This window comes from Nicotiana sylvestris, chromosome 5 (assembly GCF_000393655.2).
Source record: "Nicotiana sylvestris chromosome 5, ASM39365v2, whole genome shotgun sequence".
Classification (NCBI taxonomy): Eukaryota; Viridiplantae; Streptophyta; class Magnoliopsida; order Solanales; family Solanaceae; genus Nicotiana; species Nicotiana sylvestris.
Genome location: NC_091061.1, coordinates 182928748 through 182942877, shown reverse-complemented (window position 1 = coordinate 182942877; position 14130 = coordinate 182928748). Strand labels below are relative to the sequence as shown.

Here is a 14130-nt window from a genome sequence, read left to right as displayed (position 1 = left end):
TCATGGATGTAAATATTATGCCACTTTCGAAGTAAAATGCATCTCTTTTTGTTGATATGTCAATAACAATATGTTTATATATGTATATTTAGTATTCTCGTGGATGTGAATACTGTGTCACTTCAAATGCATCTCTTTTTGTTGATATGTAAATAACAATATGTTTATATATGTATATTTAGTATTCTCATGGATGTGAATATTCTGTCACTTCAATGATGTCTCAACTTCTGTTCATCCTATGCAATTTCATATCAAAACAAATTAATCACAATTAATAATTTCATATTCTACAATATTGGGCCCGTGCTATGCACGGGCAGAAGCCATCTAGTATGACTATATACGATTATTTCGAGCACAAGTTGTATGATTGTTCAAAGTGACCTCAATTAGAAGATATATGCCGATTTCGATAAATTCTCTACATTTTTCAATAACGAATCCATGGATCAATTGTTAATCAAATGATTTACTACAATAATTTTATAGACAAGTTACACATACCAATTCATTCTAAATTATCGTTATATATTTTCATTTCTCTTTTGAGTTCCATCATTTCAATTTCCAAACACCAAACTCAACTCAAGAACCTAAGTAAAACGTTAAATTCCAATCCATAATTTTATTTCCCTTTTTTTGGTTTCCCATTTGATGTTCGGTATTCGAATTGGAGCCCGACTATATCTAAATTTACGCTGCGTGGGATCTCATTCTACGGGAAGCGCTCCCTCCCAATTAACCCATAATTTTATCCTATTAACCCATAGTGGTAGAACTGTCAAAACGGGCTAGCCCAATCCAAGCCTCACATGCTTTTAAATTTGGTGGACTAGGATAGCATGACCCACCACATGAACGAGCCTTAAAATGGCTAGCCCAACCCAGCCCTAAGAGGGCAGCAGGCTAGGGCAGACCAACCCATTAATTTTTTTTAAAGAAAAAAGAATTTCTTTAAATCCTTAAATATTTTTTCATGACATAGTCAATTAATCATGTAAATAATATCTGTTTGCTTAGAGCATAAAAAAATTGATATTTGACGAGGAATCTCGTAACTGTAATGCAAATTCTCTATATCTCTAATTTTTCTTTTTTAAAGTTACATGAATATTTTTATAATACTTTCTTTCATTTTCCATTCAGGGATTGCTTCCATGAGTTTAAATGCTGAGGTTTTTTAATTTAGGATTAATATCATTTGCTGATTTCATCATTATAGTCCATAAATTTTTTAAAATTCCTGAAATTTGCTAGTGGTCAATTTTTTTTGGTGCATTCAGAATTGATCTTTTTCTATACTAAAGAGCAGTTTAAATATTAATAGTATATTAAAGTAATCCAAATTGATCATTGGCCACTTAAAATAATATTTTCTTTTGAAAAATGATTATTATTGGCTAACTAAAACTTTTCGAGTTCGTTATTAATTAAGCAAAAGAAAAACTACTTTTGTCATATTACATGCATGTCAAAAATGTAAATTCTAGTTGATATGGAAGGGTAAATGGGCAATCTAGGGTTAGGGAATAGTGATTATAATTAATAGTTTTTTTAGTTTTTACTTTTTTAAATATTAAATATTTAGTAGTCAATTAATTTGTTAATTTTTAGCCCACGGACCGGCTCAGGCCCAGTCTCGATCAAGCCTCAAGGGCTAGCGGGCTGACTTGGGTTGGGCTTATAAGCCTCAACTTTAAATGGTCTCAAAAAATCCTAGCCTAACCCTACCCAAGTAGCGGGTTGGGTTGGGCTGGCCTCACGGGCTAAGCCCATTTGACGGCTCTACATAGTGGAAGGGACTTAGGGGTCGTTTGGTATGGTGCATAAGAATAATGCTGAATAGGGTGTATTAGTAATGCTGGTATTAGTTATGCTTGCATTTGTTATGCTCGTATTAGTTATGCAGACATATTTTTTATCTATTGTTTGGTTTGATGTATTAAAGCATTGCACAATTTCTAAAAGAATTGTTTGTTTATAAAAATGCTCTCAAAACCAGTCCATCACTCTAATTTTTTAAAAGAAACATGTTGAGAAATGTTTTTATATGAAAAAGTTTTAAAAAAATTATTTGATTTGTCTACCTATATTGTAATATAGAACTAAATATTTATTTATAAAAAAGAAAATATGCTAAGTATTTATTTATTTACTAGGGAATAATTTTATTTTTCATAATTTGGATTATTTAAACTTGCATTAATATAATAACAAGCATATTTTAATAAAGCATAAATTTTGAAGGATAATTTTGTCTTTAACTAAGCTGATGCATGCATTAAAATCCATTGCATTGCTAATACCATGGTTTTCTATGCATTAGTTATGAATAAGATAATACCAAATAGAATTGATAACTAATGCTTGCATAACTAATGCATAGATTCAAAATGTCTACCAAATAAGGTATTATTAATACACAGAGCTAATGTATGCATTATTTTATCTAATACATCCTACCAAACGACCTCTTATAGCCATAAAACTTAAAATTTTTAAACTTATATGGTACCGTGAATTCGTAATATATTTTAAGAACATGATATATGTGACTTATGCTCCAAATTCAAACTTCATTAGTTACAAAGTATGTTATTTTTTATTATATAAATTTTTACACAATATAAACAACTAGACTTCAATCCAATACCATTTTGCTCGGATTCTTTAATTTTTTCCTCTCGATACAACATCGCATTATTAATTAGGCCAAAAAAAAAAAAAAAAGGGAGAAAAGAGAAAATCCAAAGTTATCACCCAAAAATAGTGCTATTTTGTATTTCTCCTTTAATTTTTCGCCAAATAGTAGTGTTGTTCCGCCCAACGACTGGTTTCCACATCCGTCTTCACCCCTGCAAAACCATCTCTTCTATTAGGTTTTTTCTCCCCTGAAAGGATTACCTTCTTCTCCAGCTAACCGGTACCTACACGTCCCAGCAGTTTTCCCTTGACTTATTTGTTGCATATGAATTTTTGCTCTTTGTGATTAACTCTCAAACGTTGTTGTATTATTTTTTAGGGATTCTTGGAAGCAACTAATTATCTGGAAATGGTCTCGTCCTAATTTCAGGTAAAGCTTACATTTGCTTTATCCTTTTCTCTTTTTGCATTGGCTTAAATAGCGGTCGATAAAAATAGTTGCTGTTGATTAAGTTAAATTTTCATTTCTACCCTTTAGGTTTTTCTTGAGTTGGTGCAAAACAGCGAACTTGAGGTACACATACTTTCTTTTTGAATATGGTAACATGTTTCTGTATATATATTGAGGTACATATACGTTATCTTTATTAGATTAGTCAGTTACATATATTATTTTTCTCCTTAATCAGGTATATATTTTTGTTTTAAAAAAGTTTAAAAAGGAGTAGAATAAGTTTTACGATACTTGAGGAAAGTGATGATTCTGATTGATTTTTAGTTTCTTTATAGTACATTTAAAATACTTTAAATCTCTGATGAATTAAAATGGAGTGACATGGTCAGGATTCATATAGCTGACGGAAGCTTGCTGATTGGGGCATAGTTGTTGTTTGTTGTTTTGAATATTCCTTATTGAAGTGATCTTTCTTCGTAGCATTTTGCTTTTAGGATGTATGATGACCGACTTGGGTTGTTTGGCTAATAGTAATTGTTAAGAGAAGTCTAGGTAAGCAAGCATGTAGGATAAGCATTCTTTATTCTTCAGTCATCCACTGCTTATGGGTTTTCTTTTCCTCGTGTTTGGAGCTGCATTGTAGCCTCTTTGGTTATGCCTTAGTGATGGACCTTATGCTCCTGAAGGATTTGGCCACTTCTTAACAGACATATTGAAGACATTTGGTCATGGAAAATAGTTGCACAATATTGCTGAGTGATTGACTGGTCCAGGTCTAAAACTGAGTTATCAACATGATTGTTTAATCAAGTCTAGGTCTTCTCCTTAATCACCAGTAAGTAGAACTGAAACATAAAGAGGATGCCGCCTATACAATAGTTACACAAGTTAAAAAATGGACCTAAACACCAGGTTGTCATGTGAACTGGAGATTTATTTTCATTATCTTATCCTATTCTGAACAAGACAACAGGCTATACAATGTCGGAATTTTTTTGTTTGATAAGATAATATTGTTTTATTAAAGCAAGTACCAAGGAGGTACTGCAAAAGTACAACAAAGAGGGATTACATCCACAATACAATAGCTATCAGCTCATTGTTTCTATGAAGTCAACAAGCTGAGAAACCTCCCCTACAGTATGTTCCTTACACCATGCATATAGATTAATGGAAGTTATTAAATTTTCTTCCCTTTTGTTTTTGATAAGGTAAATTGTATTAATCAAAAGAGAGAGAACTCCCGTATACAGGAAGTATACCAAAGAGTAGAGAATTTACATCGGAACATGATTCTCTACAAAAAACGCCCAATCTTCTATACAAGTAGGGGCTATATGAGTGCACCAAAAAGCGATCAAAGATAAAAGACTATTCTTAAGATGTGAAAAAGGAGACTCAATCCCCTCAAAAGCTCTCTTATTTCTCTCTCCCCAAACTATCCACATGAGAGCTAACGGGGCGAACTTCCACGCCTTTTGCTTTCTTCGTCTACGGAAACCGGCCCAGCTATATAACATCTCCTTTACAGTGCTTGGCATCACCCATTAAATTTTCTCCCCTATATCCTCATGTCATCTGAAAGATCCAATAAGTGTGATATATCCTCTATTTTACAACCCTTACACCAAAGGGTCTATCTTTCCCTCAAAACATCTTTTGTTAGTCTCTGGCAAAGCAGTCCACATTATAGTGGCCGTGGATAGTTTTCCATAACATCTTCTGCTGTCTACACTTTCTCTGACTATCCCAGCAAATCAGCAAACTCTTCACTTCCCATGGCATGACCCAACACCCTCCAAATTTTTTATAGAAAAAGTGACCAGATTTGCCTTACTTAGTTGCAATGGAGGAACAAGTGGCTTATGCTCTCCAAAGAATTCTCATAAAAGAAACATCTCCTGTATAAAGAAAAACCTCTTCTTTGAAGTTTAACATTAGTCAAACAGGCACCCTTAGCTGCTACCTTCCAGGTAAGCAACTTTAGGGATGCTTTAGTCTTCCAAATCATTTTCCAAGGCCAATTCATTTCTCAGCAGCCTGCTCTCTTTTGAAGACAATTTTAGCAACGTTTAACAGAGACATCACTGCTCTTACTAGCCAGTCAGACAAGTGTGTCATTTCTACCTGCATTCAAAGAAAGAGTTTGTAGCAAGTCCAGTAAAAGTGTAAGCTCCTGGATTTCCAACCATTGAATCTCCTCAACTGCTAGTGCCATCCATCACTAGAGACACATTCAGCTACCATAAAGTTTCTATTTACAGCCAGACTATGCATGGTGATATTATACTGATGATTTTTAAAGAATTTATTCAATTTATAGAAAAAGAGCGAAGAGAAAATTATGAACTTAATTTGGGGATGAAAAATTGCTCGATGCCTTATTAGATCGAAAAATTTTCTTCTTATCCAAAACGAGACAAAGGTTGAAATGTTTTCCGTTTCTTGTAGTCTAGTAGGGTTTTTTTCAATAAAAAGATGAATATCTTATTTTTTATTAGCTGTGGTCACTTAACAAATCTTTCCTTTTTATCTTTTTATCTTTCCTGAGCCGAGGATCTACCGGAAACAACCTCTCTACTTTTTCAAGGTAGGGGTAAGGTTTGCGTACACTCTACACTCCCCAGACCCTGCCTGTCGGATTACACTGGGTTTGTTGTTGTTGTTATTACTTATTCCTTTATTTGGGATTGTATTTTTAATGTTCTAAATTTACATCATGTACATTGTTATTGATATTTCACGTATATATAAAGAAGTCCACAAAGCTTTAACCTATTGCCTCCAGTGCTCATACTTGTTCGGACAAAGTAAAATGCATATTCTTACAGCCTTTGGCTTTTAAAACAGTAATCATATGTTCCTAATATGCATTATTACTCAGAAAACACTACAAGGGAGTAATCCTCTGTTCCTTATTATACAAAGAGAAAGTATTCTGTGTTTTCTTTTTTGTTTTCTCTGGGGTCCAACCACTAAGCGGAAAATTAGTTAATTTACTTGATGTCTTGTTTTGCTTGAGGAGACTTGGACCTCTTCTTCGTCTTCATTGTTTATGAGTACAGATTTCTTTTCTTACCGAAACAAAGATTGGAAGGTGCAAAAAAATTGAGAGAATGTCAAACTTTTTTGACTTGATGAATGTCTTTAATAATATAGATTGAAGGGTTGGTTGACTCTTAAATGTGGAATATGCTTATTTCATGATTTTACCTTCAATTTGAAAGTTCAGTCCTACTTTTCTACTTTTCTTTTGTCTGTTTTATCTTTAAATGGACATGATATCCTGGTTTCTTAATTGCTAATTCTCGGAACCTGCTCTCTTTGATAATATTCTTTGTAAAAAGATTTCCTAATTTTTGTATTTCATGTTTATCTGGTATTAGCAGGGATTAATCACCCAAAAAATAACATTACTTGGAGGATGGGTGACGATGCTTTTGATGGCCAGCTATTGGCTGAAAAATTGTCTAAGCTTAACAGTTCACAGCAAAGCATAGAATGTATCCTTTTTGTTTATGAAGATTATACTTCATGCATATGTTACTCGATATATTTTTTGGGACAGAATTCACCGATGATTAATTTGGGATTTGACATGGTAGCGTTGGGGATTATGTTCCCGTTTCCAGCTTTAATCTATTGCTAGCGTTGTTATTGGCACTTCAACAACAACAACCCAGTAATATCCCATATTTTAGGCATGTCAATCCTAAAGTAGTTGTCCTCCTTGACTTAACTACCTAAGGGATGGGGCTGTCACTTGTATCCACTTGTTATGTTAGCTGCTATCCTTTTTGCTTTCCTTCTTTAGTGTAAATAATTATTTTTATCTCTCTTCTAAATTGAGATAATTCTAGACCCGCCTCTGGTTCAAAAATTACCTTAGCTTGTGAGCTTGTGTGACCCTGTTGTACATATTTCTGCACCATTTTACTGCTACTTCGCTACAATAAGATTTAATACAGCTAAAAAGAGGTCTTATTCGCTCTCACCATATTGTATATTAAAAAGAGGCAATTCATACATAAATACTTCTCTTGTAAATTTTATGACTTAAATCTTATTTTTGTACATAATACTTATAGAAGCTCATCTTAATTTAAATGTAATCTGTTAACAGTGCTTAATTTTTGCAATTAATTGTTATATTGGTATTTAGGAATTCCGTATAAAATTAATATTTAGTTGAACATAATGTTTAGGATAAACTTTTTTGGGTAAGTAAAAAGTTATTACCGCTTGAAAGTGTTTAGGATAAAATTTAATATTAGCAAAGGTCAACATGCCGCTATTAGGTTCTTAAGCTTTTTATTTTTCTCGTTTCAAATATGCTAAATGCTACAGTATAAGTTTAGGTGAGCAAATTTATTTAGAAAGTAAATTATAAAGTTAATTAAGTTGGATGTTAGAATTAATACATTGGTGAAATGGATATTTCGAGATGTTAGCTAAGTTACTTGAATTAAAGGGTCAAACAAGTGGCTGATTTAGAAAGGGAAAATTTCTAACTTAAAACTGCCAAGAATGTGGCAAGATTTATCTTAAAAAAAAATCATGAATGATGCATTTTTTAGCAGATTATTTTGTATGAAGTTGAAGCCTAGTAAATAAGGCAATATACTTTATCAAAGTAGGCTAACAACTCCAATACGAGGAGCCCCTTTTTTGCATTGAGTTTTATTCACCAAAACAAATTGTTTTTACTTGTCTCTCTCGTCACATGGTATCAAAGCTGAGGAGAGAAAACACCATGTGTGGGTCAATGTAGTTGCTAGAAATCTTTTCGATAAGTTTGTGCTTTCGCTCGTTGCATTGAGTTTGGTCTTAGCCCAATTGTCCAATTAGAAGCTTCATCTTGATGAGGGGGATATAGTGATCAAGACCAGGGCGGATCTACGTAGTAGGTTCGGGGTGACACGCCACCCGCAAGCTTTGTCGGGAACTCTATGTGTATATGTATATATGTATAATAAATGGTGAAAATATAGAGTGCCACCCGCAGTAACAAAAGTGGCCAAGGTGCCAGTGGCAAATGTCCAACTTTTCCTCCCATTGGGCGAGAGTTCCAATCCCGGTGAGAGCAAAAATTTTTGCTTGCATTTAGTCTAAAGAGACTTGAGTACACACTGACACGACACATTTGTTGACACTCTTCTTTTTAAATGTTTGACTTTTTTGTTTGTTTGTCTAAATAGAAACTAATAGGATAAATAATAGTAAATGTGTTCTTTTTAGTGTATGCTCTTAGAATTAAATAATAGAAGCTAGAAATCTTCTTTTTACGATTTTTTCTCAATCTCTCTAATAAAACAAAACCCATTCCTCCAAACTCGTCATCAACAACAACAACACCACAACCACAACATACCCAGTGTAATCCCACAAGTGGGGTCTGGGGAGGGCAATGTGTACGCAGCCTTACCCTTACTAGTGCAGGTAGAGAGTCTTTTTCTGATAGACTTTCGGCTCAAAGCAAGCTGCATGATCATTCAAAATAGAATAGAGAACGAAACACCATAGAGAAAAAGTCAAAGGAGCAGTAACACCAACAAAATAATAGAAAAACCAGAGCAAAAGCAACCAGGTAGTAATAGAAATTTAGGAATATGGAAATACGAGGATAACGCTACCACTATTGAAATGAAAAGAAAGACACTCAACTGCCTACTACACTTCTACCCTAATTCTTGACCCCCAAACCCTCCTATCAAGGGTCACGTTCTCGGTAAGATGAAGATGCATCATGCCCTGCCAAATCACCTCTCCCTATTACTTCTTCAGACTACCCCTATCCTCCAAACTCGTCATTATTAAGCATATTTAGAATATGAAAACTCGTCGTGGACAATGATAAATGAATGATGTATATTTATGATATTAGTAATATTATTGGAAGTTTTATGCTTTGCGCTTAGTACTCATAATTATTTATCTTCATGCATCACTTGTCATAAAAAAAAAAGAAACGTTGGACGCGAGACGGGAGAGAGAAAAATAGTGGCGTTGACTGCCAAAGATACAAAAAGACAAAAGAAAACTTAGTCGGGCAGGTAGCATTAGGTTGTCCATAAGTTACGGGTGATAGGTGCTATTTGAGTTTCCACCTAGATCGGGGAGGTAATGATGCCATATTGAATTAATTGGACATTTCATATACTATGTTAAGCTGTTAGAGAAGAAAAACTTCTATGTATTTAATTATTTCTTAACACGCTTCCTCATGTGTGGACATATTCTTTTTTATTGAACTTGACACATAGAAACACTTTGTTCTTAGATGGGTATGAGACTTTAACCCAGACTCTCAATTGCTTTGGTACTATTTAAAGAAACAAAAGCTAAGAAGTGAGTAGGAATTTTTTTGGGGCTTGGTCTTGATAGTTAGCAATAGGGGCTCTAGCTTAATATAGCACATGAAGGCAAGAAATTGTTCTCCTACTGTGAAGTAGAGAATATCGTTGAATATCATATACTCCTCCGTTCTAGTTTATGTGAACCTTTTCCCTTTTCGATTGTCAATTTGACTAATCTTTGAAGCTTAATTGAATTAGATTAACTCAATATTTTAAATTTAAAATTTAGATATTCAAAAACTATACGAAAATTACTATAAGTTGCAATTCTTCTAATGTCAATATGATGAAAAAATGCATTTCAAAATGATAAAAGTCTACATAGTTTGAATTTTAAAAAGCAAATTTTTTCACTTAAACTGAAACGGAGTAATATTTTTGCAATGTTCTTCTATTTAAGCATAATAAATCTGGTATTGTTGTGAATCTAGAAAACCATGTGCCCAGTAGTATCAGCCATTTACCCCACTTCCCTTTAGATTTCATCAGGTGGTCACGCTAGAGACATAAACAATCATGGATAATTAAATTATGAGATCCTTCTAGTATTGGTCAACAATTCTAATCACGCATATTTTTGTTCTCATCTTATTTCTGTTTTCATGGATTTTTTATTTTAGAGGGAGGCTAATATGATTTTTTAAGCTAGAGGATAAGTGCAAGTTTTTTGTTAATTTATAGTGGAAGTCAATGTACTTAACCTTTTTATTTACTGATTAAGAAAAAATGAAAAGATCAGTTGAGAGGTGCTAAGTGTTCCATATTGCTTTGGGGAATGAGATGTTGTCTCCTCGTATACTCTTATGCAATCCTCTCTCATGAGCTAGTTTAAAAAGTCCACTTTTTAAACATGGTATTAGAGATACACCTATTCCAATTCTGGGTTAGCCAGTGTTTGGGGGTGTGGGGAGGGGTGGTGGTGTTAAGTATCCCACATTTGGTTGATATAATCTATTGTTGTCTCATTATATGATGTTGCTAATTCTCACCTCATGAACTAGCTTTTAGGTTTGAGTAAGGCCCAATGTCCATTTTCTTAACTAGATGGGTACAATTTTATTTTGACTATATCTTATGTAGTAGAAATAGTATAACTTCTATCAATTCGGGAAATATTATTCAATGACGACCAAAATTAAGCTACGACAACTGGAGGGAGTATTATTTTTTCCAAAATACTCTGGACGTTTTGGTACTTCTAGTAAAAACTTTGTTCTTTTTGTCTTTAAGAAACTTTTGGTATCATGAAGGGCTATTTTTTATGTAGAGTGTTTCTTTCAGCTTTGGTATGATTTTCTTAACATTTTATCAGCTTTGTCACGGTGGTGCATTTCATATCGTAAGAAAGCCAAGCAAATTGTTGAAACGTGGGATAAGTTGTTCAGATCTGCACAGCGGGAGCAACGTGTTTCATTTCTGTACTTAGCCAATGATATTCTGCAGAATAGTCGGCGCAAGGGCAGTGAGTTTGTTAATGAGTTCTGGAAGGTCCTTCCCACGTCTGTGAAGCATGTTTATGAAAGTGGTGATGAAAATGCGAAGAAAGCGGCTTCTAGACTGGTAATCCCTTTTCTGCTTTCTGGTAGGTGTGTTTGTTTGTTGTTAAATTAGGGCTTAAATGAGAAATCAACTTGTGCATCAGTTAGCCTGAAGCTACTTTTGGTTCACAAATATAATGTATGTGTGTGTGTGTCTCTCTCTCTCTATATATTTGTGTTGTTGGAAGTCGGCCTTATGATGAAGCTCTTCTGTCACCTTGTTTTTTGGTTCTTACCACTAGTTTTGTTTCTTGTGGGGTTGGTGGGTTGAAAGTCTGCTGTTACGTGCAAAGTTGGATACCAAAACTGAGAAAGCTCTCTTTCCCTTCATTGTGCTTTAGAAAAGAGCGAGAAATATTTGCCGAAGTTGTTTTTTTTACTCATCTTCCTATATCAATTATTTTTTCTATCCAAAAACAAACAAATTAAAAATGATAGAATATGATGTGAGGGCGGATATATATATATTGAGTTTATGATGCTACATGCATGCAGGTCAAGATTTTAACATATAGTTTCAAACCTTTTTTCTTTGTGAAGGCATGGAATTGACCCAGTGTTCTCATTAGATTATATATATGTATTTATTTATGACGGTTGTGTCTGAGCCACCTTGCGCGCTCATAAGTTTTTATATTTTTTTTTACTATGTAAATAGAGCAATATTCTTGCCAGCAATGAGAGATAAAAAGTCGTAACAGGCTTTACAAGCCTAAAGAACCTGAAATAGTTATGTTGGGTCGTATTCTGCTGCTAGTTTTTCTAAAATCACCTTCTGGTGACTGGTGGTACTCGAATAGTGCCAACTGTTGCATTGAAGGCTGAGAAGTCCCTCATACCCATTAGTATTAAGGGCATTGGTTTTATCGTTGTTAAGTTGTTGTTGACAATAGAAAGAAAAAGGGTCAATTATATACCTGTTTAACAGAACTCAAAAAAGGCTGTGCGGTGTCAATCTAATTCCAATTAGTTAATTCCTAAAATGTTTTACTATGGTTGCTAATTAGGCTGTGAATCCTAGAAGAAAAAGCCACTCACATTCTCTTCGAACTCCTCTAGAATTCTTGTAACATGTTGGAAAGCCACAAGTAGAACACTGTCTTCCTCTACTCCAATGCTTGGACTATCTCACTCTCACATCTTTGACAGCCCCCTTAAAGTTTGTCTAGAACCTGGTCTCATGGTGATGAAAACTGAAAAGCACACCTTAGTGCCTTGGTGCTTGAACTAAAGATGCCTAAGTGGGGTGAAACACTTGACATGTCATCTTGATTTATTAAGATAAGGTGCTATTAGATCTGCAGTTACTAAGAAACTCCTTCACTGTATCTCTTTATTTGTTTTGTTGATTTTAAGCTTACTGTCTGTCGAAGCCCTTGTCACTACTTATTCCATTCTGTTTCCTCTTTGGTTTCTTCCTCCCCCCCCCCCCGGGTAATATCAGGTTAATATATGGGAAGAGAGAAAAGTTTTTGGATCCAGGGGTCAGAATCTTAAAGACGAAGTGTTGGGCAAGACTCCTGGTCCGTCAGTAAGCAACGGGAAGAGCTCAAATCCTATCAAAGTTGTGAAAAAGGATGCTCACTCAGTAAGGATTGTGAGTATCAAACACAAATTTTCTGCTCAAAATTCATGCTGGTTTGTTGTCAAGGTTGTATAGGTAATCTGCATGTTTTGTTAATTTCAACATCAGAAATTGGCTGTTGGCTGTACTCCAGAAAAAATTGTAACAGCATTCCAACTAGTTCATGATGAAAATGTGAATGAGGAAGATGCTTTGAACAAGTGCAAAGATGCAGTTTTTTGTGCTGGGGAAATGGAGAGTGATATTGAAAACCTTACTTCCCAAGGTAAAAGAGTAAATTATATGCTGGAATAAAGTAACTCAGAGTGAAGAATACCTCAATCTTTTCTGTCTCTTAAATTGACGCTGCATATCGATTTTGTGTCATTTTTTGGTTATAGTGGAGATATCTCTTGCATTCCGGGCACTAGATTTTCAAGTTTATTTTTGAGTGGAGTATCTGCTTTGTTTGCGAGCTATATGATGCTTATCCTTTGAGAGAGCTTTTTGGTGAAACGATGATTTATCTGCCAGGAGTCTGGCTCTTTGTGATTGATGAGTAATTGTCGGTAGAGGTTCATAGCCAACAACTCTTTTGCTCTTTGAAGTAATCAATACTTTTGATCAACTGCTGCAAGTTGATATCTACTTTTTAGAGAATCATATTAGTGATTGTTTAAGTTATTAGGAATATGAAGCAACGAAAAACCAAGGCAAGAAAAAAGAATACACCAAAATGCAAGTGTTGCACCATATGCTGGTGGTTGTTTCTTGTTGCAAGTGTATGCAACGGGAAAATCCACAAATAATGAATTAGGAAACAATTCATATTTTTGACATTCTCATGTACAAACTTTTGCTTTATTACTCCCATCATTCGGTTAAGGATCCACAAGAAAGGTGACAAGATTCGAACCTATGGTCGCTCTGTCCCCTGACCTGCTGGGTTGAGCGCTTGTGGCAGGTTTATGGGATGTCACAAGATTCGAGACTAGTTGGATCTTGAGCACTCTTCCACCGGTATGTTTAGGTGCACATACCCTTGTATTATCAGTTTGTTTCAGAAGCCTAGAACTTTTAATCTACTATATTTATTATTAGTATGTTAATTTATAAGTGTGAGAATACACGGGAGAAAAATCTATTATTGATATTCTGTTTAATTATAATACAATGATCCCTATTTATACAATACATATCATACTCCTATTCTATGTGGGACTAGGACTTATTCATATTATTTACATAACTATCTAACATTCCCCCTCAAGCCGGTGCATACAAATCATATGTACCGAGCTTGTTACGTATTTAACTAATACGAGGACCAGTAAGGGACTTTGGTGAAAATATGTGCAAGTTGATCATTCGACTTCACAAATTTTGTAGCAATATCCCCCGAGAGTATCTTTTTCTTTAACGAAGTGATAGTCAATCTCAATGTGTTTAGTTCTCTTATGGAACACCGGATTTGATGCAATATAAAGGGTAACTTGATTATCACACACAAGTCCCATCTTGCTGATCTCACCAAATTTCAACTCATTAAGCAAATGTTTGATCCAAACTAGC

The 14130-nt window shown here is 34.4% G+C and overlaps 1 protein-coding gene across 2 annotated transcripts in view; it reads left to right on the top strand.

Annotated features, from left to right (window-relative positions):
- The first annotated feature begins 2779 nt into the window (after positions 1-2779).
- The window catches only part of LOC104221739 (uncharacterized), a 36149-nt gene continuing 24798 nt past the window's right edge, over positions 2780-14130 (top strand). The window contains exons 1-7 of one of the 2 annotated variants that reach the window (XM_009772862.2): positions 2780-2926; positions 3026-3076; positions 3185-3220; positions 6490-6603; positions 10769-11016; positions 12439-12591; positions 12688-12844. In XM_009772862.2, the coding sequence (XP_009771164.1) occupies positions 6525-6603; positions 10769-11016; positions 12439-12591; positions 12688-12844 (637 nt within the window). In that variant the 5' untranslated portion in view covers positions 2780-2926; positions 3026-3076; positions 3185-3220; positions 6490-6524. Of the gene's footprint in view, positions 2927-3025; positions 3077-3184; positions 3221-6486; positions 6604-10768; positions 11017-12438; positions 12592-12687; positions 12845-14130 lie in introns of both variants that reach the window. The other variant, XM_009772863.2, reaches the window with a different exon arrangement.